This window comes from Nipponia nippon, unplaced genomic scaffold (genome assembly GCF_047370975.1).
Source record: "Nipponia nippon isolate SJK-2023a ecotype South Korea unplaced genomic scaffold, ASM4737097v1 scaffold_14, whole genome shotgun sequence".
NCBI classification, from domain to species: Eukaryota; Metazoa; Chordata; class Aves; order Pelecaniformes; family Threskiornithidae; genus Nipponia; species Nipponia nippon.
This window is the reverse complement of record NW_028262330.1, coordinates 877,294-902,188: the sequence shown is the minus strand read 5'-3', so window position 1 is coordinate 902,188 and position 24,895 is coordinate 877,294. Positions and strand designations below refer to the sequence as shown.

The 24,895-nt window shown below is 41.9% G+C and overlaps 1 protein-coding gene across 4 annotated transcripts in view; it reads left to right on the top strand.

Moving 5' to 3' along the window:
* SEC14L1 (SEC14 like lipid binding 1) overlaps positions 1-24,661 on the top strand; it is a 61,729-nt gene extending 37,068 nt beyond the window's left edge. For all 4 annotated transcript variants that reach the window (XM_087750475.1, XM_087750473.1, XM_087750472.1 and 1 more), the window contains 14 exons: positions 6,354-6,503; positions 6,594-6,725; positions 8,771-8,899; positions 9,152-9,386; positions 10,119-10,228; positions 11,016-11,205; positions 14,172-14,260; positions 15,219-15,289; positions 16,891-17,062; positions 17,381-17,515; positions 19,276-19,410; positions 19,872-20,123; positions 21,105-21,283; positions 21,835-24,661. In XM_087750475.1, the coding sequence (XP_087606601.1) occupies positions 6,393-6,503; positions 6,594-6,725; positions 8,771-8,899; positions 9,152-9,386; positions 10,119-10,228; positions 11,016-11,205; positions 14,172-14,260; positions 15,219-15,289; positions 16,891-17,062; positions 17,381-17,515; positions 19,276-19,410; positions 19,872-20,123; positions 21,105-21,283; positions 21,835-21,940 (2,046 nt within the window). In that variant the 5' untranslated portion in view covers positions 6,354-6,392 and the 3' untranslated portion in view covers positions 21,941-24,661. The remainder of the gene's footprint in view (positions 1-6,353; positions 6,504-6,593; positions 6,726-8,770; positions 8,900-9,151; positions 9,387-10,118; positions 10,229-11,015; positions 11,206-14,171; positions 14,261-15,218; positions 15,290-16,890; positions 17,063-17,380; positions 17,516-19,275; positions 19,411-19,871; positions 20,124-21,104; positions 21,284-21,834) is intronic.
* The last annotated feature ends 234 nt before the right edge of the window (positions 24,662-24,895 follow it).

The following is a 24,895-nucleotide window of genomic DNA, read 5'->3' as shown; positions in this document are numbered from 1 at the left end:
AAAATGAAGGTATATTCAAGCATGGAGCATTGGGATTTGGTTTTTTTTTAGCAAAACAAGATGGAACACAGAACCTTCCTTTTTAATGGACGCTTGCTGCCTGCTTAATTTGTCTTGATTTTTAAAGTCTTTGAAGTCGCTCTCATTCAGGTGAAGGATTATCATTTTTAATTCAGACAAAGGGCTTCCACACAAGGTGTTTCCTGCTGTACTTTCTCATTGCTTAAATTCAGTTCAGTGATAAGTTGTTATGCAAACATTTTGTTTGGCGATGTTGCTGTGATAGCCAGCAGGTTAACCATTGGTGAATCTTGCTGGAGAAGCTTTGGAGGAGTGTATTGTGTTCTAGTTCGAATTTGAATTTTTTAAACACTTTTTTTAGTAGAAATTGCAATGGAAAGCTTAAACTCTCATTTTTTCCCTCTTAAAATAAAGGCGTAGTGTCCTCTGTTAAGAAAAGTAGTAGGAAAGGTCTTCTTGCATCTCATATCTACTTTTACCAATTGTGCAGTGGGTCACCATCCCAGTACTTTGAAAATCTGACTAGTCGTATCTTGATGGCACAGACGGGGCCAAGATTTACAGGCAAGTGAAAAATTAGGTTGGTTAAACTACCTCATATTTGTGAAGGACCAGAAACATGCATATAGAAAATGTTTGTGTTTCAGATGATATACAGCCACTCATTCGTAGGTCTGAATCTGCCTCCTTCATGGCGGGTGGGTTGTCTGTAGTCCCCCGAAGCCTCATTTGTAGTCTTGTGTGACTGAAGCCTTCTTGGTCTTTTCCAGAGAGTTCTTAGTACTGAGTCGCTGCCAAGCAGCCTTTGTTTCCCAGCAGTAAGAAAATAACTTCTCTCTTTGTAAACGAGAACATTTAATGAAGTGAAAACACAGTGAAGAAAAAACCCACTTAAGCCTGCTTTGAACAAGGGCTGCTGTGGAGAGCCATACTGATGGGGGAAGTGAACTGCAAAAAAGCAAAGTTTAACTGTGCTGCTTGCATGGTGGCAGGGGTTTGGCTTGTAGCAGTGAAGGTCACCTTTTAGAGGACGGTTTGTCCTTCCAGAACTGGCTTCACAGAAATGTTCCTTTCCAAAAAGCTGACAACCTGTATATTAAAGATGCTTTTTGTTTCCCAGGCTGCAATCCCGTTCACTTCCCCCTTCCTGGTGCCTGGGAACGCTACCTTACCAACAAACTATTTCTAGAGCTTTTTGAGGTATATCCGCTCTAACCATCTGCTTTCTTCCACATACACGCCCTCGAGCCGATTACTAACGTGTGAACTAACATCCATGAGACACACTGGCACCGAGATACACACTTCTTTGTAGAAGTATCATGATTTTTAAACATATGCATGCATTATAAAGAGAATGGTAAAGAGCTATGAACAGCAGTAGACGGGGGATGAGAAGGTATTTGCTGATTTGTGAGAGTTAATCCAGAATTGTTTCTTTCCAAATGCAGCTGCCAAGAATTTGAAACCTCTTGGTTGGCCTCCCATCAGTCAGTGTTTTTCCTATTGATCCACAGGGCTCCGGTGCAGGGGGAGGCAGGGGATCTGGTGATGCGCAGGAAGGATGGAGCTGCTGGAATGCAGCCTGTCGAGCAGGCCAGCGTCCTGCCTGAGTGACCCTTCTTGTTTCTTGTGTGTTTAGGAATAGTTCAGAAATTCCACCTACTCGAAGTGGATAGGAAAGCACGGCGAATGTTGGTACGCACTTGCAGATTAGTACCCAGACATGGTCAGGTATTGCAGACAGAAATGAAAGTTTGTACGTGGGACACACAAAATGCAGTGGACTAGATTCGGTTGCCAGGATGAATGTCTTAGTGTGTTCTCTTGAGGTGTCCTTGCAGAATGTGCGCTACTCTTAGCAGGTTACTGTTCTAGCAATTTTGAACAGAAAACATCTAAAAAATAAAACATCTTCACGGCTTGTTTCATGCGATTGAGCTATTAAGAAAGCACTCAGTATGCTTCACTTTCTGAATGGTGACTAAAATTCCGGCTTATTTCACCAGGTTAGAAGTTCTATTTGGAGGATTCAGCTACTGTAAGAATAACAGCACAGTGTAAGACTGCTTGCAAGTTTTGTCAGATCTTTTTTTTTCTTGTAAGCAAAGAAATTAGTTTTGAGTCATCTAATGGAAATATTGAACAATCCCTATTCTTTAAGTCAGGAGACTGGGAATATATTAATCTGCCCAGAGAAGCTGAGTAACTTACTTGCATAAATGACTGACTTTCTCCACTAGAGGACTGAGCACATACCTATTACCAGGGTATTTTATTAGCCCTAGGCATGGTTTGAGAAGCAAAAAGCCATAACAGAGTCTTTGGTCCTCCTGAAAATTGGGTTGGGGTCATACCTAAATCATGTTCGAAATGTGGTATTTTGAAAGGATCCCGTTATTGCTGATATTAGAATCCCGAAATCCAAGGGCAGCGGCAGCAAGTATAATTCCCTTGGGTATGAAAAATGACTGCAGTGGGTTTAAAATAGTCTCCCTTTTGATTTGCTTTCATGTCTTTAAACACAGCTGAAATACTAGCAAAGATAAAAGTAAAATAAATCCCCTTATTTTGTCTCTACTCTCTCTGAACATGAGTTGCTAAGGGAAGCAGTTGGAAAAGAAGCTTTAATACAGCGCTATTTTGGTTGGAATTATGCTTGTCAGTGTTCGTACAGTTAACATGCATTAAGAAAGTTAAGAGTTTATATAATGAGCCCATTAAACTTGAAGTTCAAGCTGCTTCACCATACTGTGTTTTTCTTGATGCACAATGCCGGTTTCTAATATATTGGAGTACACAAATGTTCCAGAGGCTGGTGGGAAATGTAAAAGTACGTTATTACAGAACAACAGAATTGCAGGCTCAAAAGCGTTTTTTTGAAATGTCTGTACATAGATGTCTCTCAGCCAAAGAGGCGTTGCGACTTCGTGTCAAGCCCAGCACCAATTGTAGAGGTTTTGAGGATGAGCACGCTTTTTACTTGTGTTACATATCAGAATCTCCATGCACTGTATTTTTTAAATGTGACAGAAGAAAATGGTAGAATTGTTATGTCCTTGCAGCATCCTTCTTAGATGCATTTAGTCCTACGCGACAGCATTTCACCCTTGCATTGAGTCCATCAGGATTACTGCAGCTGCTTTGCTTTTGAGGAGCTAATTGTCTTTTGTGCTTGTATTTACATAGTACAATTGAAACCCTGAGAGAAAGGTGTGCGATATCTAATGATTTTATTGGTAAAGAGAGACCTATCATACAGGAAAAATGTGTGGCATTTTATAATATACTCTGGGTATATTTATAATATACTCTGCTATACTCTGGGTAATGCAGTTCAGTTATTTCCTGTCTGCAAAGCTGGACTTGAGACAACATTTCTGGTTCAAAACACCCCAATAATGTAGAAAAATCCATTCAATTCTATTATTAGAGAAGAAAAAGCAGCGTTTGATCTTTCTTTAATCTTCCCATGCTCTTTTAATAGCTTCAGTCTTGGCGGTGCACATGATGCTTTGACTCATGTGTCTCCTGTTGTGTTGTACCGCAAATTACAGGTTTTCTTCCTGTGCTGCGCTGGTCCATGGTGAGGCAAGATCTGTGTGTCCTGTAGTCTCTAGCAGCTTTTCCCTGCCTACTCTGCAGTGTGAAAGGGAACTGTGTGCCACATGTGGAAGAGAGCACTGTGCTCCAATCAGATCAAATATTTTGATGTGGCTACGGTTTGCTATAATCGCTTTTTCTTCAAACAGGGCTGTGCTGAGAAATGATGCATTACAAGAACATATTGGCAATGGTACATAAAGAAATAAAACCAGCCTAATTTAAGAGCCCAATAAAATTGACTGTGAACAGTTTTCAATACTCTGCGTGCGTGTTCTTTAGGGAAGAAAGGATCCTGTGTTGCTGTTAATCTCTTTGAAACCTTCTAGTACTTTGTTGCTGTAAGCATTGAGCTTGCCAACTTCTGGCAAGGTAATTATTTTGTTCTCTTCCCTTCCAAATTGTACACATTCGATTCAGCCTTCCCATTCAGAGCAACAAATTCTGCTTGGGTGGTTTTTTTTTTTGCTCACAGTTCGATAAACACTTCTGAGCAGGTGATGTTGTAATTTGCAAATGTTCACAGGGCAAATGGGAAGCATCTTGAGGACTGAGATGAGAAATGCATCGATACGTGCAATGAAGGAGACTTGCAAAGGCCTGGCATAGAGGAGGCTACTGAGATGGGGAAAATTCATTGTGATCTAAAAGTAAAACTACTTTTAAAATAGTGAGAAAAATGTTAGATATTTACTTCCCCTTCTCTCCCGTCTATAAAATAATTGTTGTAATATAAGGTCCTCAAATAAAATAAAAATATTAAATGAAGCAATCTAAAGACTAGAAGTACTTCTGGGTTCTGCTTCTTCTGGAAGTCTCTTCTTTTTCTGAATTAAGACAACATTTAACTACAGTCAATATAGTTAAAATAGGGATTAATTTAAAAGAATGCTGACACTTATTCAGTGAGAGGGCTAAAATATTCTTGAATGACTGTAAAATGTACAGCCTTCTGTCCAGAACAACAAGAGCCTCATAAAAGAAATAAGAAACTTCTTATTCCGTACTAATAGGAGCCATCCTCCCTTTCTCTTGGAGCTGTGAAAGGCTTTTTCCCACTGCTTGCTATTGTGTTACAACACTAATGCTCTGTCACTGCTATTGTGCACACATCCCTGAAGCCAGACATTTGCTGTTCTTAAGTTAAACAAAACCAGCTGTGCCCAGATGAAAAGTTTGAACTGCCTGGTTGTACCTCTCGTACGGTACAGAGGAGCCTCAGGAACTCTGGACAATCATGCTGCAAAAATGGTTTAAAAATATGCACGAGGGGAAAAAAGCTGACACTGTTTTAGTGCCTTGCACCCCTGTCGCCATAGTAACACGGCGTTCAAACTAAGTATTTTTCTTCTTCTAAAGGGAGAATTAAGAGACCTTTCTCTTCCAGTGCCACCATTGCATACTTTCTGCAGCTGCTGCTTGTTTTCTTCCACACCCTCTCCCTGTCGGTGCTGTTCCTGTGCTGCAGCCCAGCTATACTGAGAGCAGTCAAAGCTATTTAAGAGGACAGAGTGGATATTTTAGCTCTTCTAAAGGATTGCTTCATGTTCTGCTCTCAGATTTACTTTGTTTATGTTACTGAAGTTTTCTTCTGCATTGGGACACCTTGCAAATCCTGCCTTTTCACCAAAGCCAACTAGGTTCTGATAATAGCAAAAATGAAAGAATACAGAATTTGGAAAGAAGGCTAAAGACTTAGTTGCTCCATGAGGAAAAAAGCCCAAAGAGAAGTGGAGGTACACTAGTGACTACAAAAGAAAAGGAAAGGGGGGGTGTGTGTGTGTGGACAAACACACACAAAAAAAACCCCAAACAAACAAAAAAACCCCCACCAAAACAACCAAACGGGTTGTGCTGTATTCTCTAGCCGTGGTGGTTCTAAAACTAAAATTCAACAAGTTTACTGATGGGGATAATTCCCATTTTCCTCTTACCTGTTTTACTGATGCCAGATTTTTAACTATCCTTTCCAAGTGTGTCTGATTGAATACCATCTTCCCTGTGTCTGTCAAGTATTTAAGAGGTGAACTTATTTGCATGACTGTATTCTTTAACCAGAATCAAAGCTATTGCTAGTTCTGTATTCTTGCAAAAAGTTTAAATTTTCAAAAGTATGAAATGGCCTCATTGTATTGGAAAGACTTACTGTATGTTGTTGGACAATATTGTAAGCTGCTAAACTGCAGTGAAATTGTTATGAATACTCTGTGCATAGGAAGCTTGAGAGCTCTATTAGCTTAAGAAACAGGCTTTGAAATGTTTTTATTAGACCTTTAGGACCTGTATGGAAAACCCTCTAGACAGCTTGGTGAAACACCGATAATTAGCACGTGGGCTTTTTTAATCCGACGCATAATTGTTTTGTCTTGTGGTATTTTAGAACTAGAGGGTCTTATTTTCCTGTTATTGCTGACGAGAGGATTGTCATTGTACGTAATGAACAATTTCCTTGTTGGAAGGAGGGGAGAAATGGGGTATTTTGTGTGTTTTAAAAATTGTTTTACCTGGAAAGGGCTGTATTAGGGAGATATTAATAAATGGATTGCTTGGAATGCACTGTGAATTTTTTCAGCTATAACATGGACTCCAGGAAGGCTCAGTCCCTTCCACGAAAGGTCTGAAGGGCGTTGTGCCTCCACGTGCTGGCGATGTCAACGAAGGAACCTTGCACACACCCTCGGGAATTAATTGTGATGCTAATTTGTTTTCCTCTCTTTCCATCTTTATAGGCATATGAAAGAAGGTTCCCTACGTGTCCTCTGATCCCTATGTTTGTAGCCAGTGACACTGTAAACGAATACAAGAGCGAGGATGAAGCTATCCATGTGATTGAACGGCGCTGTAAGCTGGATATAGATGCACCACGGCTATTGAAAAAGGTGATGTGGTTTGAAGTGCCTGTTTTATACTTCTGGATATCCTTTCACATGAATATTGTATCTTAATGGAATCTATGTCATCTTCCTCAGATTGCAGGAGTGGATTATGTCTACTTTGTCCAGAAGAATTCTTTGAACAGACGGGAAAGAACTTTGCATATAGAAGCCTACAATGAAACCTTCTCTAATAGAGTCATTATTAACGAACGCTGCTGTTACACAGTGAGTAACAGGCTCTTGGTGGTGCTACAGATGGAGTGAAGTCAGTGTGTAGATTTCAGGAGTCATACACAGAAGTTGGGTGGTTTTTGGCGTTTGCCTTGCAAGAAAAAATAACCAACACCCCACTGTGAGTGATAATTGTTGTTAGTGTTAAATGTAACACACTTGCTTGAAGAACTGAAACAAGTTTGGCACCCTCTTGCTTCGAGCATCTTCTCAGAGAGCAGAACACACAATAATTTGCCGTGTTTGTCAGCTCTGTTTAGGCAAATCTGCGGTCTGTGATAGCAGTGTGGGGCTTGGTGAGGCTGATGATCCCCTGACAGAACTGTTAAAGGAAAGTTCAGTGTAGCTTATTTGCCTTCTGCTCAGCTCAGACATCGAGCCAGCTATGTTTTAACCTCATTCTTTCCATTGTGGCTGTTCTTGGTCTTCAGTGCAGGCGTTTTGTGATACAAAGGAGTCTGGTGGCATGCTTACTGCTGTGCTCTGCTCATGCTTTTTTCTGAATGCCTTACCCAATACTCGTAAGCTTGTGCAGCACACATGTATAGCAGTAAAACTTCAAATCGATGTCAAAGGTCAAATCAAAGCTAGCAAATTATTTATTTGTATTGTAGCATTCTTTTTACGTGCAGGTGATAACATTTTCTGTTGTGTACAGAACCATGGTTAAAAGGTCACTGGATGTCAAACCCACTTGACACTATTTGATTATTTTTTTATTATTATTATTTCTGCAATTATTTCCAAGGCACATTTAAAAATACTTTTCCACCTGCACTTTTTTGTGAAAGCTCTGTTTAAACAGGGGAAATGCTGTACAGAAAAATGCATGTGATAAATATGTGCAAAACAACACTTCTCCTTGCCCTTGCTCTACTCGATCAAGAAATTGGTAGGTAAATACAAAACCTGGATTTTAATTCAATAATGAACTGTTTTTTAAGAGTTCATTCTTATTAAAGTTATTTTATAATTGGATTTATGAAAGGACAGGAAGATTCTTAAATGTTGTTGTTATTCTTTGTACTTATTTAGGCTGTACCAGCTATTCTTGTACCCCCCATTCCCTAATGCAGAAGAAGCAAATGATGGGAAATGGCCTTTTTTCTCTAGCTGTCTCGTTATAAAGCGTTGATACTGTTCCCAGTGAATTTTAGCATCTTTTGAGGGGGAGGGGAACTGTAAGGCATCAGAACAATTGCATGCTCCGAAATCCGGCCTTTCGTGATGTTTGTGTAACTACGAATTCAGAGCCCACCCTGGAAATTCTTTAGATAAGTCTTTTTTAGCTGAAGAGAGTTTAGAAAACAGATTTCCTTCAGCGTAGTAACATCTCTGTTTCAGGATCGTCTCTCAGCAAACTAAGATACAAGCTAAGAACAACATTGGGAGTGCTCTAAGATAGCTTATTCAGCTGTCAGTCGAATGAGAAGTTTACACTTCTTTCTGTAGCCTTATCATAGGAGAGAACAAAGTAAAATAGTTTTCAGTCTACAAAACACTAAGGTACTTTAGGTCAACGAGGGAATGATCCATTGCAGTATGTCTGTTGCAAACATGTCTAGACTGCAGTGCTTGGAAATGTTTACACTGTGCTTGCTGCAGTCTGCAAGCTAGCTGGCCTTGGTCTGGCAGGCTAGCTTGCAGCAGCAGCAGCAAGTTCACTGTGGAGTATCCTACCCTCTTCCACGGACACACTGCAGTCAGCCCAGATCTAGAAGGAGACAGCGTTCATTGTACAGATGTGCTAGTCCTTTGGCTCTTGGCTGGTGCGCTGGTATTGCTCTACCCCCTCCTTTCTTGTTAAGAAAAAAATGCACTGTGCTCGCCGAGAGACTACAGGAGGGCTTCTCAGCTTTTTGTTCTTCAGCGTTACCTTTTTCGAGCAGTGTTTTACAAATGAAGCAAAAGACGGCAAATTCCACTTGAATGTTTTTGAGTATGTGAACCTGTAAAACAAGAAACAGTTCTTTCAAATATTGTGAGGAAAAAAAACCTAAATGGATAGCTAAACTGTATGACCTCCTTTTAACTAATAGGTTCATCCCGACAATGAAGACTGGACCTGTTTTGAACAGTCAGCAAGTCTGGATATAAAATCTTTTTTTGGTTTCGAAAGCACAGTGGAAAAGATTGCCATGAAGCAGTACACCAGCAATATTAAAAAGGTGAGCCTGCAGTCATGAAGGAAGCGCCTGGCTCCAAGTTACCAACAGACAATGTAGCTGCTGCTAAGTAACGGGCTGCTCTGCTCAAAAAGCCGCGATGTTTACTCTTTAGCTTGGGGCAGCATGTGTGTGTAGCTCTGTATTTTCAAGTGGAATCTTGAGAGGCCTGGCCACTTGATGGGTTTCCAGCCCAATCCTTTCTGTGTCTAAATGGGTGTTTTTAGTAGCTGAAGTAAATTTTCCTTTTTGAAGGGAAAAGAAATAATAGAATACTACCTGAAGCAGCTGGAGGAAGAAGGAATAACTTTTGTTCCTCGTTGGACTCCTCCTGTTGCGTGTGAATTGGAGAGCAGCACATCCCACACAAGACGACCAGTTTCACCTGCCATTAATATACCAGACTCTGCCACAAAGGAGGGCTTGAACAGTAAGGAGATCCTCAACACCTCCGGCAGCCCCTCGGAGCCCACGGCAGGAACGCCTGATGGTATGGTGCTCTGACTTGTTCTAGTGGGATTCTTTGTACTGTAGAGGCGCTCAGCACTGTGCTGCTTCTCATGTGCAGCCGAAAATTTTCACATTGGCTCTTTGTTTGGTAACGTACAATGTTAAAGTGCAGGCTTGCAAAGCAGTCACATGTGGGATAGCTTAGCTAGCTGTTACGAGCTGGTCTTTTTAGTAAATGAAGATCAGATATGAGTGGAAAAACTCTTCACTTTGCTGTTCATTAGATTGCAAATGGATGGCATAGTTCTTGCCCTGAAATTCAGGGATGGGTATAACTATGGGAATAATGGGGAGGAAGGGGCTGAAGCTTCCCTGGACGCAGTCTTCTGTTGTGTCTTCCTTCCCCTGTTAATAAGGGAATTTGGGAAAATTCTTGCACTAGGAGATTTAGATCAAAGCTTCTCTTATTTCCAGAAGAAGCAAGCTCTATGGTGCTGTGGATTGACAAATCTGAATATACTGGCAAAATGCTTTTATAAATGCCTGGTTTTACTCCTTTCTTAGTTGCAGAAGGATAATTAATCTTGGTTTAACATTAAGATGACTGTTATGTTGCCTTGCTCATCTTTTCATTGATGCAAAGAAACCTTATTCAACTCTACACAGAACACAGCAGCCACTTCTCTGCCTCAGATATCAGCATATGAGATTGTTTGCTCCTTTGACTAGGTCAGTTCAGGACCACTCTAATCACATGTACGTCTCCTTTTAGACAAGCTAGATGCAGACTACATCAAGCGTTACTTGGGTGACTTGACACCAATGCAGGAAAGCTGCCTCATTCGACTGAGACAGTGGCTCCAGGAGACGCACAAGGGCAAAGTAAGTTACTGTTGGTCTCTTGTGGCTCTATCTCAAAATGTGTGATATGCAAGATGGGCCTGATGAAACATCATGCCACACCTCCTGTGGCTAACTGTTCCTGTTCAGTGGCCTTCCATGATCAAAACAAAGTACCTAAATTAAGTCTATACAGTGGCAATAGAAGTAGTTCATTGTGACTGTCCAGCTGACTTTGCCAGCTGAGATGCTTAAATGATTAGTGTGACTGCCTCTCAGAATGTCAATAAACCAGCACAGGGGAATAACGTCAGTTTTATAAGTCTGCCTGGTTCTACAATAACCTTATTTTTACATGTGTTTGTTTTGACTGAACATCCTATTCTCAAATCTACGTCCCTAAGTGCAGTACTGAAAGGGAAGCAATGTGGCCAGTTAAATCACCAATAGCAAGGCTGGGGGCTTTCCAGTGGTTTGTGATTTGCATGTGTGTTTCAGCTTCCCTTTACTTAGCATGAAATGCAGTCTGTGTTTTGTCCCTAGATTCATTTAAATTGGAGTGACTTTAGTATGGTCATACAGGTGTAACTGATTACATTAGAGTTCATGAAATTTTTATATCCCTCATGTGAAGGTCGCTGCAGTACCTGGCAGGGCTCGTGTTTTTGTTGCAAACAAAGACGATTTGCTTGAGTAACTTTGTGTTGCATACCATCCTCTTGCATTGGTGCGGGGCTACACGTTTTTCAGCTTCTGTTGTTTGGGGTTTTTTTGTTCTTGTTTCAAACCTTGAGTACAAAATTAAGTTTGCTTGTTTGTTTTTTAATAGATCCCAAAGGATGAGCACATTTTAAGATTCCTACGTGCCCGGGACTTCAACATTGATAAAGCAAGAGAAATCCTTTGCCAGTCGCTGACATGGCGTAAACAGCACCAGGTAGACTATATTCTAGACACCTGGAACCCTCCTCAAGTACTCCAAGATTACTATGCAGGCGGCTGGCATCACCATGACAAAGGTATGCTCTATAGGGTGGATATCGAACAGCCTTTTTTATGTTCTGCATTAAAGGTGATAGTTGTCCCTCTGTTAACTAGAGGTGACTGGAAAGATGGTTAGAACTTCTCAGTTGTTATGTACTAAATGCATTTAAGTTGATGTTGCCAGCTCCTTAGTTGGTGGAGGCAGGCTCCTAGGTCCTAATCTTTCTGACTAATACTCACATACTTAACTCTCCAAAGAGCTCTGCTTTGCCAGGAGCTTAAAAATGTTATTAATTGCACTTCTGTAGTGCTCTGAGATGCTTAGAAGGATGTTATGCAAATGCTAGGTATTCTCTTTCGGTGATTAAAAGATGTTTGTAAATAAGCGTATCTTTCTAATCAACTTATTTCTGATGTTGGATAAGTCTGCTGATGGCATAAATGAATATTTATTTGGCGTTACAATCAGCTTAATGATGAGAAGTGGGATGTTGCAAAAACATCAAATAGAGCAGGTTTATTTAAGAAGGGAAGAAGCTTTGGCTGAATTCCCTTTGTATGGTGAGCCACGGCCAGATCTTTAAAACACGGACAACTATGCCTGACACGCTCCCCTATCCCTCTGCTTGCTTTATCGTGCACTGATCTTGTTGCTAATACATACACAGAAATGAAACATTTTGGAATTTGCTGCTTGAGGCACGCTTGGCTCTTTAGATAAGGAAATGATCTCTTACTGTGAGCTCTCTGTGTTCTGATTTAGTCTTTTCCCCAGTAGGCACCGTTGTTTCCGCTAGCTCCTTCTGTTAGAAGCAGCGTATGAGGCAGGAGAGGAAGCTGTCGGCAGTGGTGGCCGGGAGACAGGGAGGACACAGCAGAAGTTTAATCACTGTAAAGCCGGAGAACTTGACTAGCGCTCTCCTGCTGGTTTGGGTTTGACAGACCTCGAACTGAGAAAGTGGGAAATGAGAATGTGCTTGCAAAGACTGTCGGGAAAAAGACCTGCGAATAAGTTCTCCCTTTCTGTCAGTTCCTTGTCCTTCCTCTGTCAACAGCACGTAGCTGGGTCCTGACAGTGAGCAGGAAGGTACAGAGTGCATCAAGGCGTTGTTCAGTGGTTTTCTGAGAAGTTCTTCAGTCTTGTGGTGAACTTCGTGCTCCCTTCCTTTCCCCTCCAGGTCCTTTGGTCTCTTTTGCAGCACGCCCACAAGTAAAGCATGGGTTTGTCAATAATGGAAACAGAATTTGAAAACTGAGCAATTCTCTATAATTTAAAATTTTACAGTGGTATGTTCTTTTTTTAAACCCTCTTTTCTAGTATTGCTCCTTTCCTCCTACGTGTGCTAAATGTGCCGAACTTAAGCTAGCTGAATTCTGTATAGCTTTTAGCGCCGAAGCAGAGGCAGCAGTGATTATGAAGCGTGTTGTCTAGAATGAGCTATTAGTGCTAAAGAATAAAAGTTATTATTTTGGCTTGCAATTAGCACAGTTTTCTCTACATCTGAGTGGCTTTTATTTTGACAGGAAAGCTTCAGTCAAATGGGTTTTTAAATCACAAAGCTCTAATGGAGTATAAAATACACAGTGATAATACAGCACTGTCAGCTGAGACTTTCCTTCATGTGTCATTTGGGTGGACCAGGGTTAGTCATCTGTTAGTTTGGGTTTGGATGCCTGTGCATCTGTGAGGGAGGGAGACCTGCTATGAAGCTTAACAGCACTTTGTGTTTAGTGTTCCAAAAGCTAAAGGGTACATTCCAGGATAAGTGTGCGCTAATGTTAAAACAACATTTTCTTTGACACCACCTGATAAAATACAAAAGACTGTGAACTTTCATGGGGGTAGTGTCTTTGCCAAATAACTTGCCTTGACTCTGCAGTTTTGATTGGGTTTTTTTAATAGCATATCTTGACAGTTTCTTTCCTTGTGTCCCAAAGGACTTAATAATAACTTGATACCTCTCTTTGCAGCTCCTGGAGGGAAGGGAAGCTAAACAGACAACAGGACTTCAGGGAGATTTTTATGTAGAAAGCTCATTTTTTTGATTTTTGTGTCCTGGCATATTCAGTTTTATAAGCTGGCGATTATTTAGCTTGTGTACTAGAATAGATGGAGCAAAGCTTAAAAAATGCATCACAGCTTTGGGGGGAGGATGGAAGCTGTTTCAGACAACTAGCTCCTACTATGGAGAGCCAGAAATGCAAGCTTTGATTCTCAAATTCAGCCAATGCAGTTGTTAACCTTAATGCCTTTGTATCCTGGACGGTATCAGGATGCCCCCGTATGCAGCAAGATGACCGTGAAAAGGCAAGGCTTTGAATGCAGAGGGTCCGTCTGAAGCTGATCTCTGGAGCAGAGTCTGTTCTCACCAAGCTTGACCTGCATAAGTGAGGCCGTGTGCCAGTTCCGCATGATGTGTAATGGCGTAGCTGAAAGGTGTGACTCCAGCAGATACTGCGGAAAGCAAGTCTCTGGGTTAGCACTTTGTTTCATTAATTCCCAGAACTCAGCGTAGCTACCTTTCCAGAAAGGCTGCTGTAAGCTATCTAGAGCAGTGTTGTGTCATGTGTGATAGAAGGTTTACAGCCTTCATTGCAGCTCTTCAGTTACACTAACGGGCTAAAGCTTTCCCTGTATCTTAGCTGTCCTGGAAGCTAATTATAGTCCTGTGTCTTTAATTGTGTATACCAAGGTCTTGTGTGTACCAGTGTACTTGATGAAGTCCTTTGGACTTTCCTTGCAGACAGGGGAGCCATTTTTGCATCAAGATGTTTCCGTTAAACTTTTGCAGTTCGTTTACAGGCAATCTTTTGGCGTAGCTGGACAGGGTAAAGTTTATATTGCCATCTGTTCCAGATTCTCCTTCTTGCAGCTGTACAACAAAGTTTGAACTGACTATGGCTTGTTTCCATGTGGATTTCAGCATAAAACTAGCTCACTCGAATTGTCTATTGCTGTAAAAAAAATGGTTATATTGGTATATTTGTTCTCGTTATTCAGATGGTCGCCCGCTGTATGTGCTGAGATTGGGACAGATGGATACCAAAGGCTTAGTGCGAGCTCTTGGGGAAGAGGCCTTGCTTCGATACGTAAGTATTTTTGGAGCCAGCAAGTTGCTAACAATGTGATATTTTCATCTAGAAGTTTCCTCTTCTGCCAGAACATTCATCACCCTGGATATTTTGATGTACTCTCTGACCGTCTGTTTTTGGTTTGAATACATCTGAAAGCTCCTGGTAGCTGATCTTCTGCATTCTTTCCAACTGCAAACTGATGGTGGAAAGGCGTAGTTCTTGGCAGCTGCTATGGTTATTGGTTAGCATTTTCACAGATTCTTCTGCAGTTTGTGCAGTGCTTCAAACTTAAGTCTCTGCATTTGTACAGAAGAGAAAATGCCATGCTCAGGTTTTGTCAAGCCTGTACTCCAAGGATAAGAACAATTTATTTTTAAAGGAAAAGTACTTGCCTGTAATTTTGCCTTCTCTAAAGGCATCCGTCAGACTGTGTTATTGTGGATCTGCTCAGTTTCCAGGCAGAAAGCTGGCAGAATTCCAGGTTTGCAATAATTTTTTTGACTCCTAGTAATGACAGTCACGGCCAGAGTAACCACTGGAAGCAGGGGCTGGATTTTACTTTTTCTCTTCCTGTGGCATTTCCAGGCACATGCTAAATTTTGTTTGTTTGCCCTAGTTCTGTTTCAAGGTTACTTTCTATGACTTAAAAAGGGGCTTTAATTTCTACGTAAATAGGAAATCGGTGCTTAAAGGGGCAGAATTGTAGGGAGACTTCTTGTCTGTACCACTCCTGGGCCTCAGTTTTCAGGAGGATCTTGTTTACATTTTACTGCTTTTATGGAACGTTATGTTTATTTTTCAACTAGATCAACCAATGGGGTAAATTTAGTGATTTCTAGTTCATTCTGTGGGGAAAAAAAAGTTTACGCTGGTTTGAGCTTGTAGTTTTAATTAGTCTTTGGATATAAACATTTTTTTTATCCCATCTACTGAGTTTGACTGTCTTCTCTAAACAACATATTTTCTTGTACAGGTTCTTTCAATAAATGAAGAAGGACTGAGGCGATGTGAGGAGAATACGAAAGTATTTGGCAGGCCAATAAGGTAAAATACAAGCAGTGGATCTGCTCTTACCTGCTTTCACGGTGTGCGTGGGGGGAACATCAGGCAGTGTGATGCTGCTGAGCAAAGTTTATTAAATGGAGCAAGCAGAGGGTAGGCTGTGTCTCGCATGCAGATACAAGCACAGTCACAGTTAACTGAGAGCCTCTCCAGTTACCGCTGGAGGGAATCTGCGTGCGCAGGCCTGAGGGAGACACCCCACCTGCTCCAGCAGCCTCGCTGTCGTGCTCAGATGGGTCTACACGGGGAGCGTTCTGCTTCTGCTCTCTTCTGCTGTTGGACGTCTGCAAAGCAATGCAGCCTGCCTCCCATTTCTGTTTCTGAGGGATTTTATAGACAGATGTTGGTACGGGCTGCCAAAAAAATCAGGCCACGAGAATATCACGGATAACCTTTCCAGTTTTCATGTCACTCGTTCATCTATAGTCCATACCAAGGCTCATTACACTCTGTTCTTGTTTGCATTCTCCATTTATTATACGCGGTTACTCAACTCTTGATCCGACGTAAAGTCGTGCGGCTCCTGTGAAGCCTGGGGTCTAGCTTTCTAAGTGCTGGCATGACTTCATGTAAAGTTCAGTCAAAAATGGCTTGCTGTCCCGTCTTTAAGTCATTGTAGGGGTCACTTACGAAAGTGTTAACTGCAAAATGGATTTAAGGGTGTGGAATGAATGCAGGACTGGCCCTGAAAGGGAACAGTGTTTCTTGGACTCTTTTCAATTTCTGACTCCTTCCCTTAATCTGTAAAGGGTCAGTGATGCATGGTATGTCTGCTTATCTTTTCCCCGTTAAAGAACTTGCTGTCCTAGCTCTCAGTGGGAGGTCAAATCCAAGAGGTGGTGGATTTCATGTGTGTAACTATGAAATTGTGGTGCCTACTGGATCTTCATTTGTAGAAGTAATGCTAAAGGACTAGATATTAAACACTTAAAGTGAAACAAATAAGTGTTTGCTGTTTCATAGAAACCTTATGCACAATTTAATGGATGCTAGCTGGTGCAGCACAGCTGTAAATCTTGAATTCATGCCCAGGGCGAGACCTGAACTTGGAAAGTAACTAAAGCATATGCTGAAGCCCAGTATTTAGTATTAAGAACATATCTCTTCCTATAGAAAAAGCTTCCCTCCCTGAGATCTGATAACAGAATTAGCTTTGACATGTAATGGCACTGTTACTGTACTGTGTTAGTAGGAAATCTGCACCATGAATGTTAAATTGCTTCATAGGAGTGTGGCCACTTAATTGATTTCCCAGTAAAAGCAGTGGTTTAATGTTTGGGCTGCTGTTGACAGGATCTTTTTTTGGCTTCATATTACCCTTCACCTGGAGTCTGCAATGTCTGTAGGGCGCTCTGCGTGTTGTGCAAAGGTCACTTTGCACATCCTCTGTAACTGTGCTTGGCACACTCTAAGACATTTCCATTCTAAGGACCTTAAACTCCAGTGTCTACAGGTAGCACAAAGCAAGGAGGTAAAATAGAAGAAACCAAAATATGCAGTGGGGTCGACACATTGGGTACTTGTATAAGAAAGGAGAATTTTGATGCTATTGAGATTTTTCTTTTTGTCTTTCTCAAATTCAGCTCTTGGACCTGTCTAGTAGATCTAGAAGGCTTGAACATGCGGCATTTATGGAGACCCGGTGTCAAAGCATTGCTAAGAATCATTGAGGTGGTTGAAGCTAATTACCCTGAGACTTTGGGTCGTCTTCTAATCCTAAGAGCGCCTCGAGTATTCCCAGTTCTTTGGACGCTGGTATGTTTGTAATTCAAGGCATTCCTCAGCTCTTTCAGTACACTGCTAGACACTTGTAGTTTGTAAAAGCACTTTAGAAATCAGGCTTTACAAGCAGGAAATGTTACCGCTTGGAAGCATCTCTTTTATGGGATTCCTGGAACGGATTTAAAAATGCTACCTAAGAACTTGCTTACATAGTTGGTTAATTTAGCTTCTTCATAGTGTGAACTTTGCATAACAAGGATGATAACACTTAATGCGATCAAACTGATTCCTTCAGAATTGACTCAAGAAAAATGTGGGAGCCTAATCTGTTCTGTTTTTCTTTGTTTGTAGGTTAGTCCATTCATTGATGACAACACTAGAAAGAAATTCCTTATTTATGCTGGAAATGACTACCAGGGTCCTGGGGGACTGCTGGATTACATTGATAAAGAAATTATCCCTGATTTTCTTGGTGGAGAGTGCATGGTATGAATATAAACTAGTGCATATAGCAACTTATTTGTGGGTTTTTTATTCCCCTGCTCTTCTAAACAAAGAAGCCTAGAAGCACAATGTAGTTTGGTGAGAGATATGATGTAGGATTCCAGGCTTAGTGTTTTCTTCTGGATCCACTTGAAAAAGAGAAGTACAATACTTCTTTACAATGAATATCAAATAATTTATCAAAGTAGCCAGGCATGGTTAAAAGCCATAGTCTCTGTTACCTGTCAAGTTCAAGCAGACATGGTAGCACAGCACTGAGCAAGAGCTGTCACCATCAGCCCATCAGAAGAGTCTGTGTCACCTAAAAGAACTAACTGATGCCATAGGGAGCCCAAGGAAATGTGTGGCACATGGCTAGCAGGGCTTAACAGACAGACAGGTCTCCTAGTGCAATGTGCACATTGACCACAACAAACCGAAAAAATTGTTTTACTGCAGGATACTGTAATGTCTCATCCTTTGTCCTGTGCCTTAGTCAGTGCTTTCTGCCTAGACTATGGGTGTCAGTCGAATCTGTCATTTTAACATCTCAATGATGCTGTAAAGGTTTGTTTTCTCTGTAATAGTTTTGACAACACAGGCTCACTGGTGTGACTGAGGTGTAGGAGTGCAACTCAGGCGTTTTCTGGAGCCTCCATCACAGTAACACTTAGATGATTTCTTTTTTTCTGAACTCAGCTGTGTTAAAATATAATTTCAGGCTTGCTTTTTAAGACCCTGTACACTTTCTAGATTAATTTCTATACCATTCTTGAAAATTCATCTAGGTCTGTTCAAATACAGTCTTAAATGATAATGAAGTACTGTTAGATGTGGTGGAGTAGAGCATGTGTTTATCTTCAGTGGGCTGCTTTTTGCTGCAGCAGTAGCTTTCAGTGGAAGAGAGTTTATGCTATCTTATTTGGAGCTTGAGAAGCTGGCAAAATCCACTGCTTAAGTAAGCAAAAGCCAATGTTACCAGAAAGCGAATTGCTGCAATACTTCCTGCTGGTCACAGGCAGTCATTGAGTCTCTTTCTCCTCTTTACTTCTGGATATTTGAACAAATATGACTTCTCAAAGATCCTTTCAATTCTCTGTTGTAATTCAGTTATCAAACACTTCTGCTGCCCCAAACGCTTCTATGGAACCCGTTCCTGATCAGATAGTTGTCTAACTTCATTACTAGAGACGTCCTAAAAAAGATGATTGCTTAGGGAAGTGGCGTAATCAGTTCCAGTACTGAGCTGTCAAGACAGTGCTAGCTTCAGAATGGTTACCTTCCTGACTGCAAGATCCTTTTACCTGTTGGAAACTTACTGTATCTCCCCGCCATCCTTTGTCCTTAAGTGTAGCTACCCCAGTTCTTTCAGGTCTCTGTAGGCTATATTTTTTAGACTGAGTTGCTATTGCCACTTTCCTCAGGATTCTTAAGTGGCTCACATCTTTCTTCAGTATAGGGCACTATGAGTAATAACTGTCACGTTTGCACAGTCATTTTCTGTGGTGCTGGCTGTTGTGTACATACAAGGTCTGTTCCTCTGGTGTCTAGTTCTGCAAACTCACCTAAACCAGATCACTGTAAAATAGATTTATATATGTATGATGTACAAGCTATAAAATTACTTTAAAACTCTGTTCGTATCTCATTCTTCAGAGTACTTGCTGAATGTGAGTTTTTGTTTCTGAAGCTAGCAGGCAGAGAGCGTGACAGGGTGTGGATGTACGGAGGGGATAGTTTTTAATGGCTGTTTATGCTTTCAGTGTGAAGTACCAGAGGGTGGGCTGGTTCCCAAGTCCCTCTACCGGACAGCAGAAGAGTTGGAGAATGAAGACATAAAACTTTGGACTGAAACAATCTACCAGTCTGCGAGTGTCTTCAAAGGGGCTCCACATGAGGTACAGTCGCAGCCCACCCTTCTTTTCTTTAATCTCGACCCTCTGCTCTGGACTCTGTCTCTTGAACTGAAAATGGTTTAGAACTTGGTTATTTAGTTGCCATGCTTCCACCTTGTTCTTCTGTAATTCTGGTGCATAATGATGCTTTAGTAGCTGAAGTTTGTGACCATTCCTGGTATCATCTTGTTGCCATTTAGAGAATATCACTGTTTTTCATTCTATTCAAAGCAGTATCCTTCTAAGCAAAGACAAATTATATTCTCAGAAGCTACTTGAGAGGTTCTGAAAGTCATGTGTTAAAATAAGGATACTCCATCAGGAGAGAACTTCTATCTACACCGCCTTTTTAGTAGTCTAAGTTAAGCCTGGCAACAAAAAGCTCTGTTCTTTGTCCTCTTTTCTGGTAGGAATTTGTCTTTACTGAGCAAATTGCTATGTCTAATATGACTTTTCTGTCTCAGGTTCTCATTCAGATTGTGGATGCCTCATCTGTGATCACATGGGATTTTGATGTGTGCAAGGGTGACATTGTTTTTAACATCTTTCATTCCAAAAGAGCCCCACAGCCTCCTAAAAAGGACTCTCTGGGAGCGCACAGTATTACATCTCCTGGTGGGAACAACGTCCAGTTGATAGACAAAGTCTGGCAGTTGGGGCGTGATTACAGTATGGTGGAGTCTCCCCTTATCTGCAAAGAAGGGGAAAGTGTGCAGGTAAGACCGCCGAATCCTCGTGCGGGAGCAGATGGAAGCTAGCTCCAAAACTAGATGTTCTAATTCACAATTGTTATTGATGACTGAGTGGTGATTCAGCTCTGGACTGTCTGCTTGCTTTTGGCCGGCATTTCAGCTTATGTTCCTAGCTGCGTGCTGCAGGGAACAGGGATTAGTATTTACGTGGGATCTGCTGGGGGGGGCTTGCATCAGTCCAATAGTGACTGAGATTGATCAGCAAGGAATATAGGGAAGCCACCTAGAAAGCAGCGTGCATCCAGAAAGTAGCAAGACGTGCTTTGTGCTGTAATTTTGACCATTATTTTCTGAAGCAAATGGTCTGTGTTTGAAGAATATCATAGTGTCTTACCTCAGTAATGAGAGAAGTCTGGAAATTAAGACTGAGCTTCTGTGTGTTTGTCCCTCTAACAGGCACCTTAAGGAGCTCCCTATGGCCGAAACTAGTGAAGGTTTTTTTTTTATGGCATTTGCAACCTATCCTTTAATTACCAAGTTTGATAGTACATGTGCCGTGTTTACAATCACACTCTGCCACTGCTGTTCCTTTCAACTTGAAATAAGAGTTGAACGGCCTTTGAAAAAGGAACTCCTTAAGTCATCTAATTGCAAGTCTTAAACTGGAAATGTGGGCAGTGACCTCTTGAACTGCACTTTCTCTTTCTGTGAGGCAGGAGCCTTGAATGCTCTTTTCACAGTCTCAAAGGACAGCCGTTAATGAAAATAAATGGAAAAAATGGATATTGTTTTAAACAAGAACTTTGTCTTTTCAGTATATTTAAATCCTAACCACTTGAGACTCTCAAAAAGCAGGAGGAACCGCTGGCATTCTATCATAACTTTTATAAGCATACTGTGTGGGGAGAGTTGACCAGCACTGCTGAGGAGCTGAAATATTGGCATTGGAAAAAAATCTTTGTGTTAACAAAGTTAATTTTCAATTTTTGCTGTGGCTGCTTCCAGGGATCGCATGTGACCAGGTGGCCTGGCTTCTATATTCTCCAGTGGAAATTTCATAGCATGCCTGCCTGTGCTACAACCAACCTGCCTCGTGTGGATGATGTACTAGCATCTCTACAGGTTTCCTCTCACAAATGTAAAGTGATGTACTATACAGAAGTAATAGGATCTGAAGATTTCAGGTATGTCTGGCCAAGGTTCATGAAGGTCAGCTGATGTCAAACCTTTCTGATGATCAAGCCAGTTTCAAGTTTGCTTAAATACAAGTAAATTGTGAGGACTTGTGTTTTCTTAGGCCTCAAAAAAAAAAAACCCAATAAACAAATTCAACCAGTACTGTCACTGGGGGCAGCTAATGTATAAAATAGGTTAATCGGTTATCTTATTGTAATCATCACGGGTCACTTTAGTGTTGTGTGAGTTGTTGGGCTTCGCAGGTTGTCGTGTAGAAATGGGTGCAACTCAGAATGGAATTGTGTCAGTTTAGTTGCCTGCCAGTTGATATACTTGACTGAAACTAGTTCTCAGTCTCTTTGAACAGTATGTTTTTTGCTAGAAGGTGTTCGGTGTCCCCATTATCTTATGTTGCGAGGCAGAAAAGCTTTTGGGTATCTGCACCAAAACCATTACTTGCTTTTTATTTTGTGTGCAAATGAATACAATATAGATACATAGCAGAAATCAAAGTTTTTGTATGTTCTGAAGCTTAAAACTACTTCGTTTCTTATTGCAGGGGATCTATGACCAGCCTTGAATCAAGCCACAGCGGATTCTCCCAGCTCAGTGCTGCCACCACCTCTTCTAGCCAGTCCCATTCCAGCTCCATGATTTCCAGGTAGTGCCACAACAGATGAAAAGCAAATGGATGAGATGGCTGGACCCTCGCCTGTGGCAGCTGACTGCAATACAGCATATTCAACTGGCAATTGTGCAAAAAAACCCCACCCCACAAAAGCCTTTTATAGATAGTAAAGTAGCTGTTTGAATTTTAAACTTAGTGATTTTGGTCCTTGTTAGATCCAACAGCTTGTCTCTTAACTTTAACCCTTTTTCCTAACTCAGCCATAAATATTTTTGCAAGTGTGCTTGCACAAATCCTAACTCTGAACACAAGGGCTCTCACTGAAAGGAAAAATAACCAGTGCATCAGTTAAGAATGATTTTTTTAACTGTGTAAATGTTAAAAAGCAAAAAAAGAGAAAAACCCTACCAAAAATGCTCCGTAGTGCATTAGAGATCAACTGCAAGTCTCCTGTCAGGACATTCCTTGCCATCTTAAGAAATCCCCTGTGGTCTACCAGTGCTGCAAACTGTTCTCCCATTGCCACTAAGTGATGTCCGAGACAAAGAAGAGCAGTTGCTGGATACTTGACTTTGTGAGTCCATTTTTTTCAAAGCATGCCCACAGAGCTGTGGCCAGGCTGTAAACACTAATACCTTTTGTATGAGCACATTTTTGGGGAATTTGAGCTCTGGGTCTTGATGGGTTAAAGCAATTCATTCTTTCTTTGGATTTGTGCTTGAAGCACTGCAGAGAGAGAGGCAGAGAGCAGGCTCTCCCTCACTGTGTCATGCTGGGCTGATCCAGAATGGGTCTGAGGATTTGTTACCAGCTCTGTGCTGGAGCTTCGCTCCACTTCCCTAGTACACTCCGCGTGAATTAATTTTACTGAGACTGTTCTTATCAGGAATTTATGCAGAGCTTAAGCTTGCTTCTCAAATCAGTCTAAAGGAGGTAGGGCTTACATCCTTCCTGTGCGCTTTTCAAGCCCTCTTGCCTCCTGTCCTTCCCTGCGTATGTCAGAAATAGAGCGCTTTAGGTCTGAGCAGCGGAAGCTTTAATGTAGTCAGGGAGCGCAGGGATCTTCGCTCGAAGTGGTAACAGTGGAAAGTGCTCTAGGCAGCGCCTGCTCGACTGTTTTCACTAGTGCTACTGCCAATGGTGAATTGCCATTTTGGATTTTGTCCCTGTTCTGCCCAGGCCCAAGCAATCCTACCTAAACTTTTTGTTAAAGTCTGTTCGGGTATTCTTCCACTTCGAGCCCTCTCTCCTATGCACAGCAAAAAGGTGCAAAAGACTGAAGTGCTGAGCAAAGGGTTGTCAGCAGACAACTACAGACCATGCCTGGCAGTGGAGCAGAGAAGATTCCAGCATGAAATGCAGCAGGGTTTGCATAGTTAGACCCTGCCTGGTCTTTCCTCATGCTCTTAGAGCTAAACTGTCTATCCAGGCAAAAAGGAGCGACTGTGCTGGCTGCAGTCCCTACTAGAAAGCTGGATAGGCTCTGTTAAGTCTTGCGGAGGCAGCACTGTGGTGAGTGAGTGGTAGAGCAGCTTGCAGAGGTCTTGCGCTTTCAAAGTAGAACGCACTTGAGATACTGGATGCCCAGCCTGAGGAAAGCTGGTTCTGAACTCAGTATAAATCTTTTTTATGACTGCAGAGCTTCTGAGAGACAGGTCACTAGCCTCCAACTAGGAGCACCTCTCCTGCGGACCAATTCTGGCTGTGGAATGTGGCAGACAGAGCTGACAAAGTATTTTAGTAATAGCTTTAGAGGTGCTGAGAGGCCAGCCTCCTTAAACAGAACCAAACTGCTCTATTTTGTCTTTTTTGGACTTAGAAATGGAAGACGGAGGTTAGACTGTTACTTAGGCTGCCAAAGTGTGCTGTTGTGCGAGACAGGCCACCACTTCGGCGTCAAGCGGCTCCCCACCCAGCGTCCGCACGGCGGACGGGCACACGCTGTCGCTCTGGGGCTGCTCCTAGGAGCTGGCTGCCGAGCAGGAACCCAGCTTGCTGAAGAGGTGGTTTGATTCTTGACATGCAGGAACCAGTATTCCCAGGCGCAGGGGAGCCAGTGCAGCAGGAGGCACAGGGAGGTTAACTTAATGGCTCTTTGCAAATGCCACTTCCCACTTACCAGGCTGTAAGGGTGGAAGATGGTCCCCTTTCTTTCTTTCTTCCTTTCTCTCTCTCTCTCTCTCAGATGGCGATTTTGCTGACAACTGTAAAGAAACTGCTTCATTCAACACTCCACATCTGTCCAGAGGTGTCTGGCTTTGTAGACCTTTTTGAGTTGCAGTCACTTTTCAAGTCTGAAGATCTATATTTTGTTTTTCACTTGAGCTGGCTCAAAAGTGGCACTTTGGGTTTTTCCTGCTGTTAATCTTAACACATCTTTCAGAGCTCAAAGCACATGACAGCACAAACAGCTGGGGAGAAGAAGTTCCAGAAAAACAATAGTTAATCCTCCTCTAAGCAAAGTGCTGTGGCAATACGACTTGATCACTGCAGCCTTGACTAATTAATTTCCCATACCCTGGTCTTTCTTTGTGTGATATTATTGCTCCTCTTCCTTCTCTCAGCCAATGACCCTTCTGTTGGCTTTTTTCCCTGTTACCAGTGTCCTTCTGCACTTTCCTGTCTGTACTCATGAACTGCATATCAAATTCTGTAAATGTTTTGTATACATAATACCTCATTCTTGGTAATAAAATACAGATAGTCTTTAAAAGATTTTTTTTATTGTTATCAATAAATGTGAACTGTTTGGAAAAAAGGGTCAGCCTCTTCATTTCATTCATCCGCTGCAAAGCTTCCAGGTTATCTTACGTGCTGATTCAAGTCTGCCAGAGCTGCTCTGCGGCAGTGCTGTTACGGGGCCGCAGGAGGTGCTTCGGCTCTCTGCCCCTCTGGAGAAGTTTTGGCGAAGCAGCCTGTATGGGGAGCAGAAACCTGAGTAGGTACGAGGAGACATGGGTTTGGAAGGAACAGGGCCTCTGCGGGGCACTTC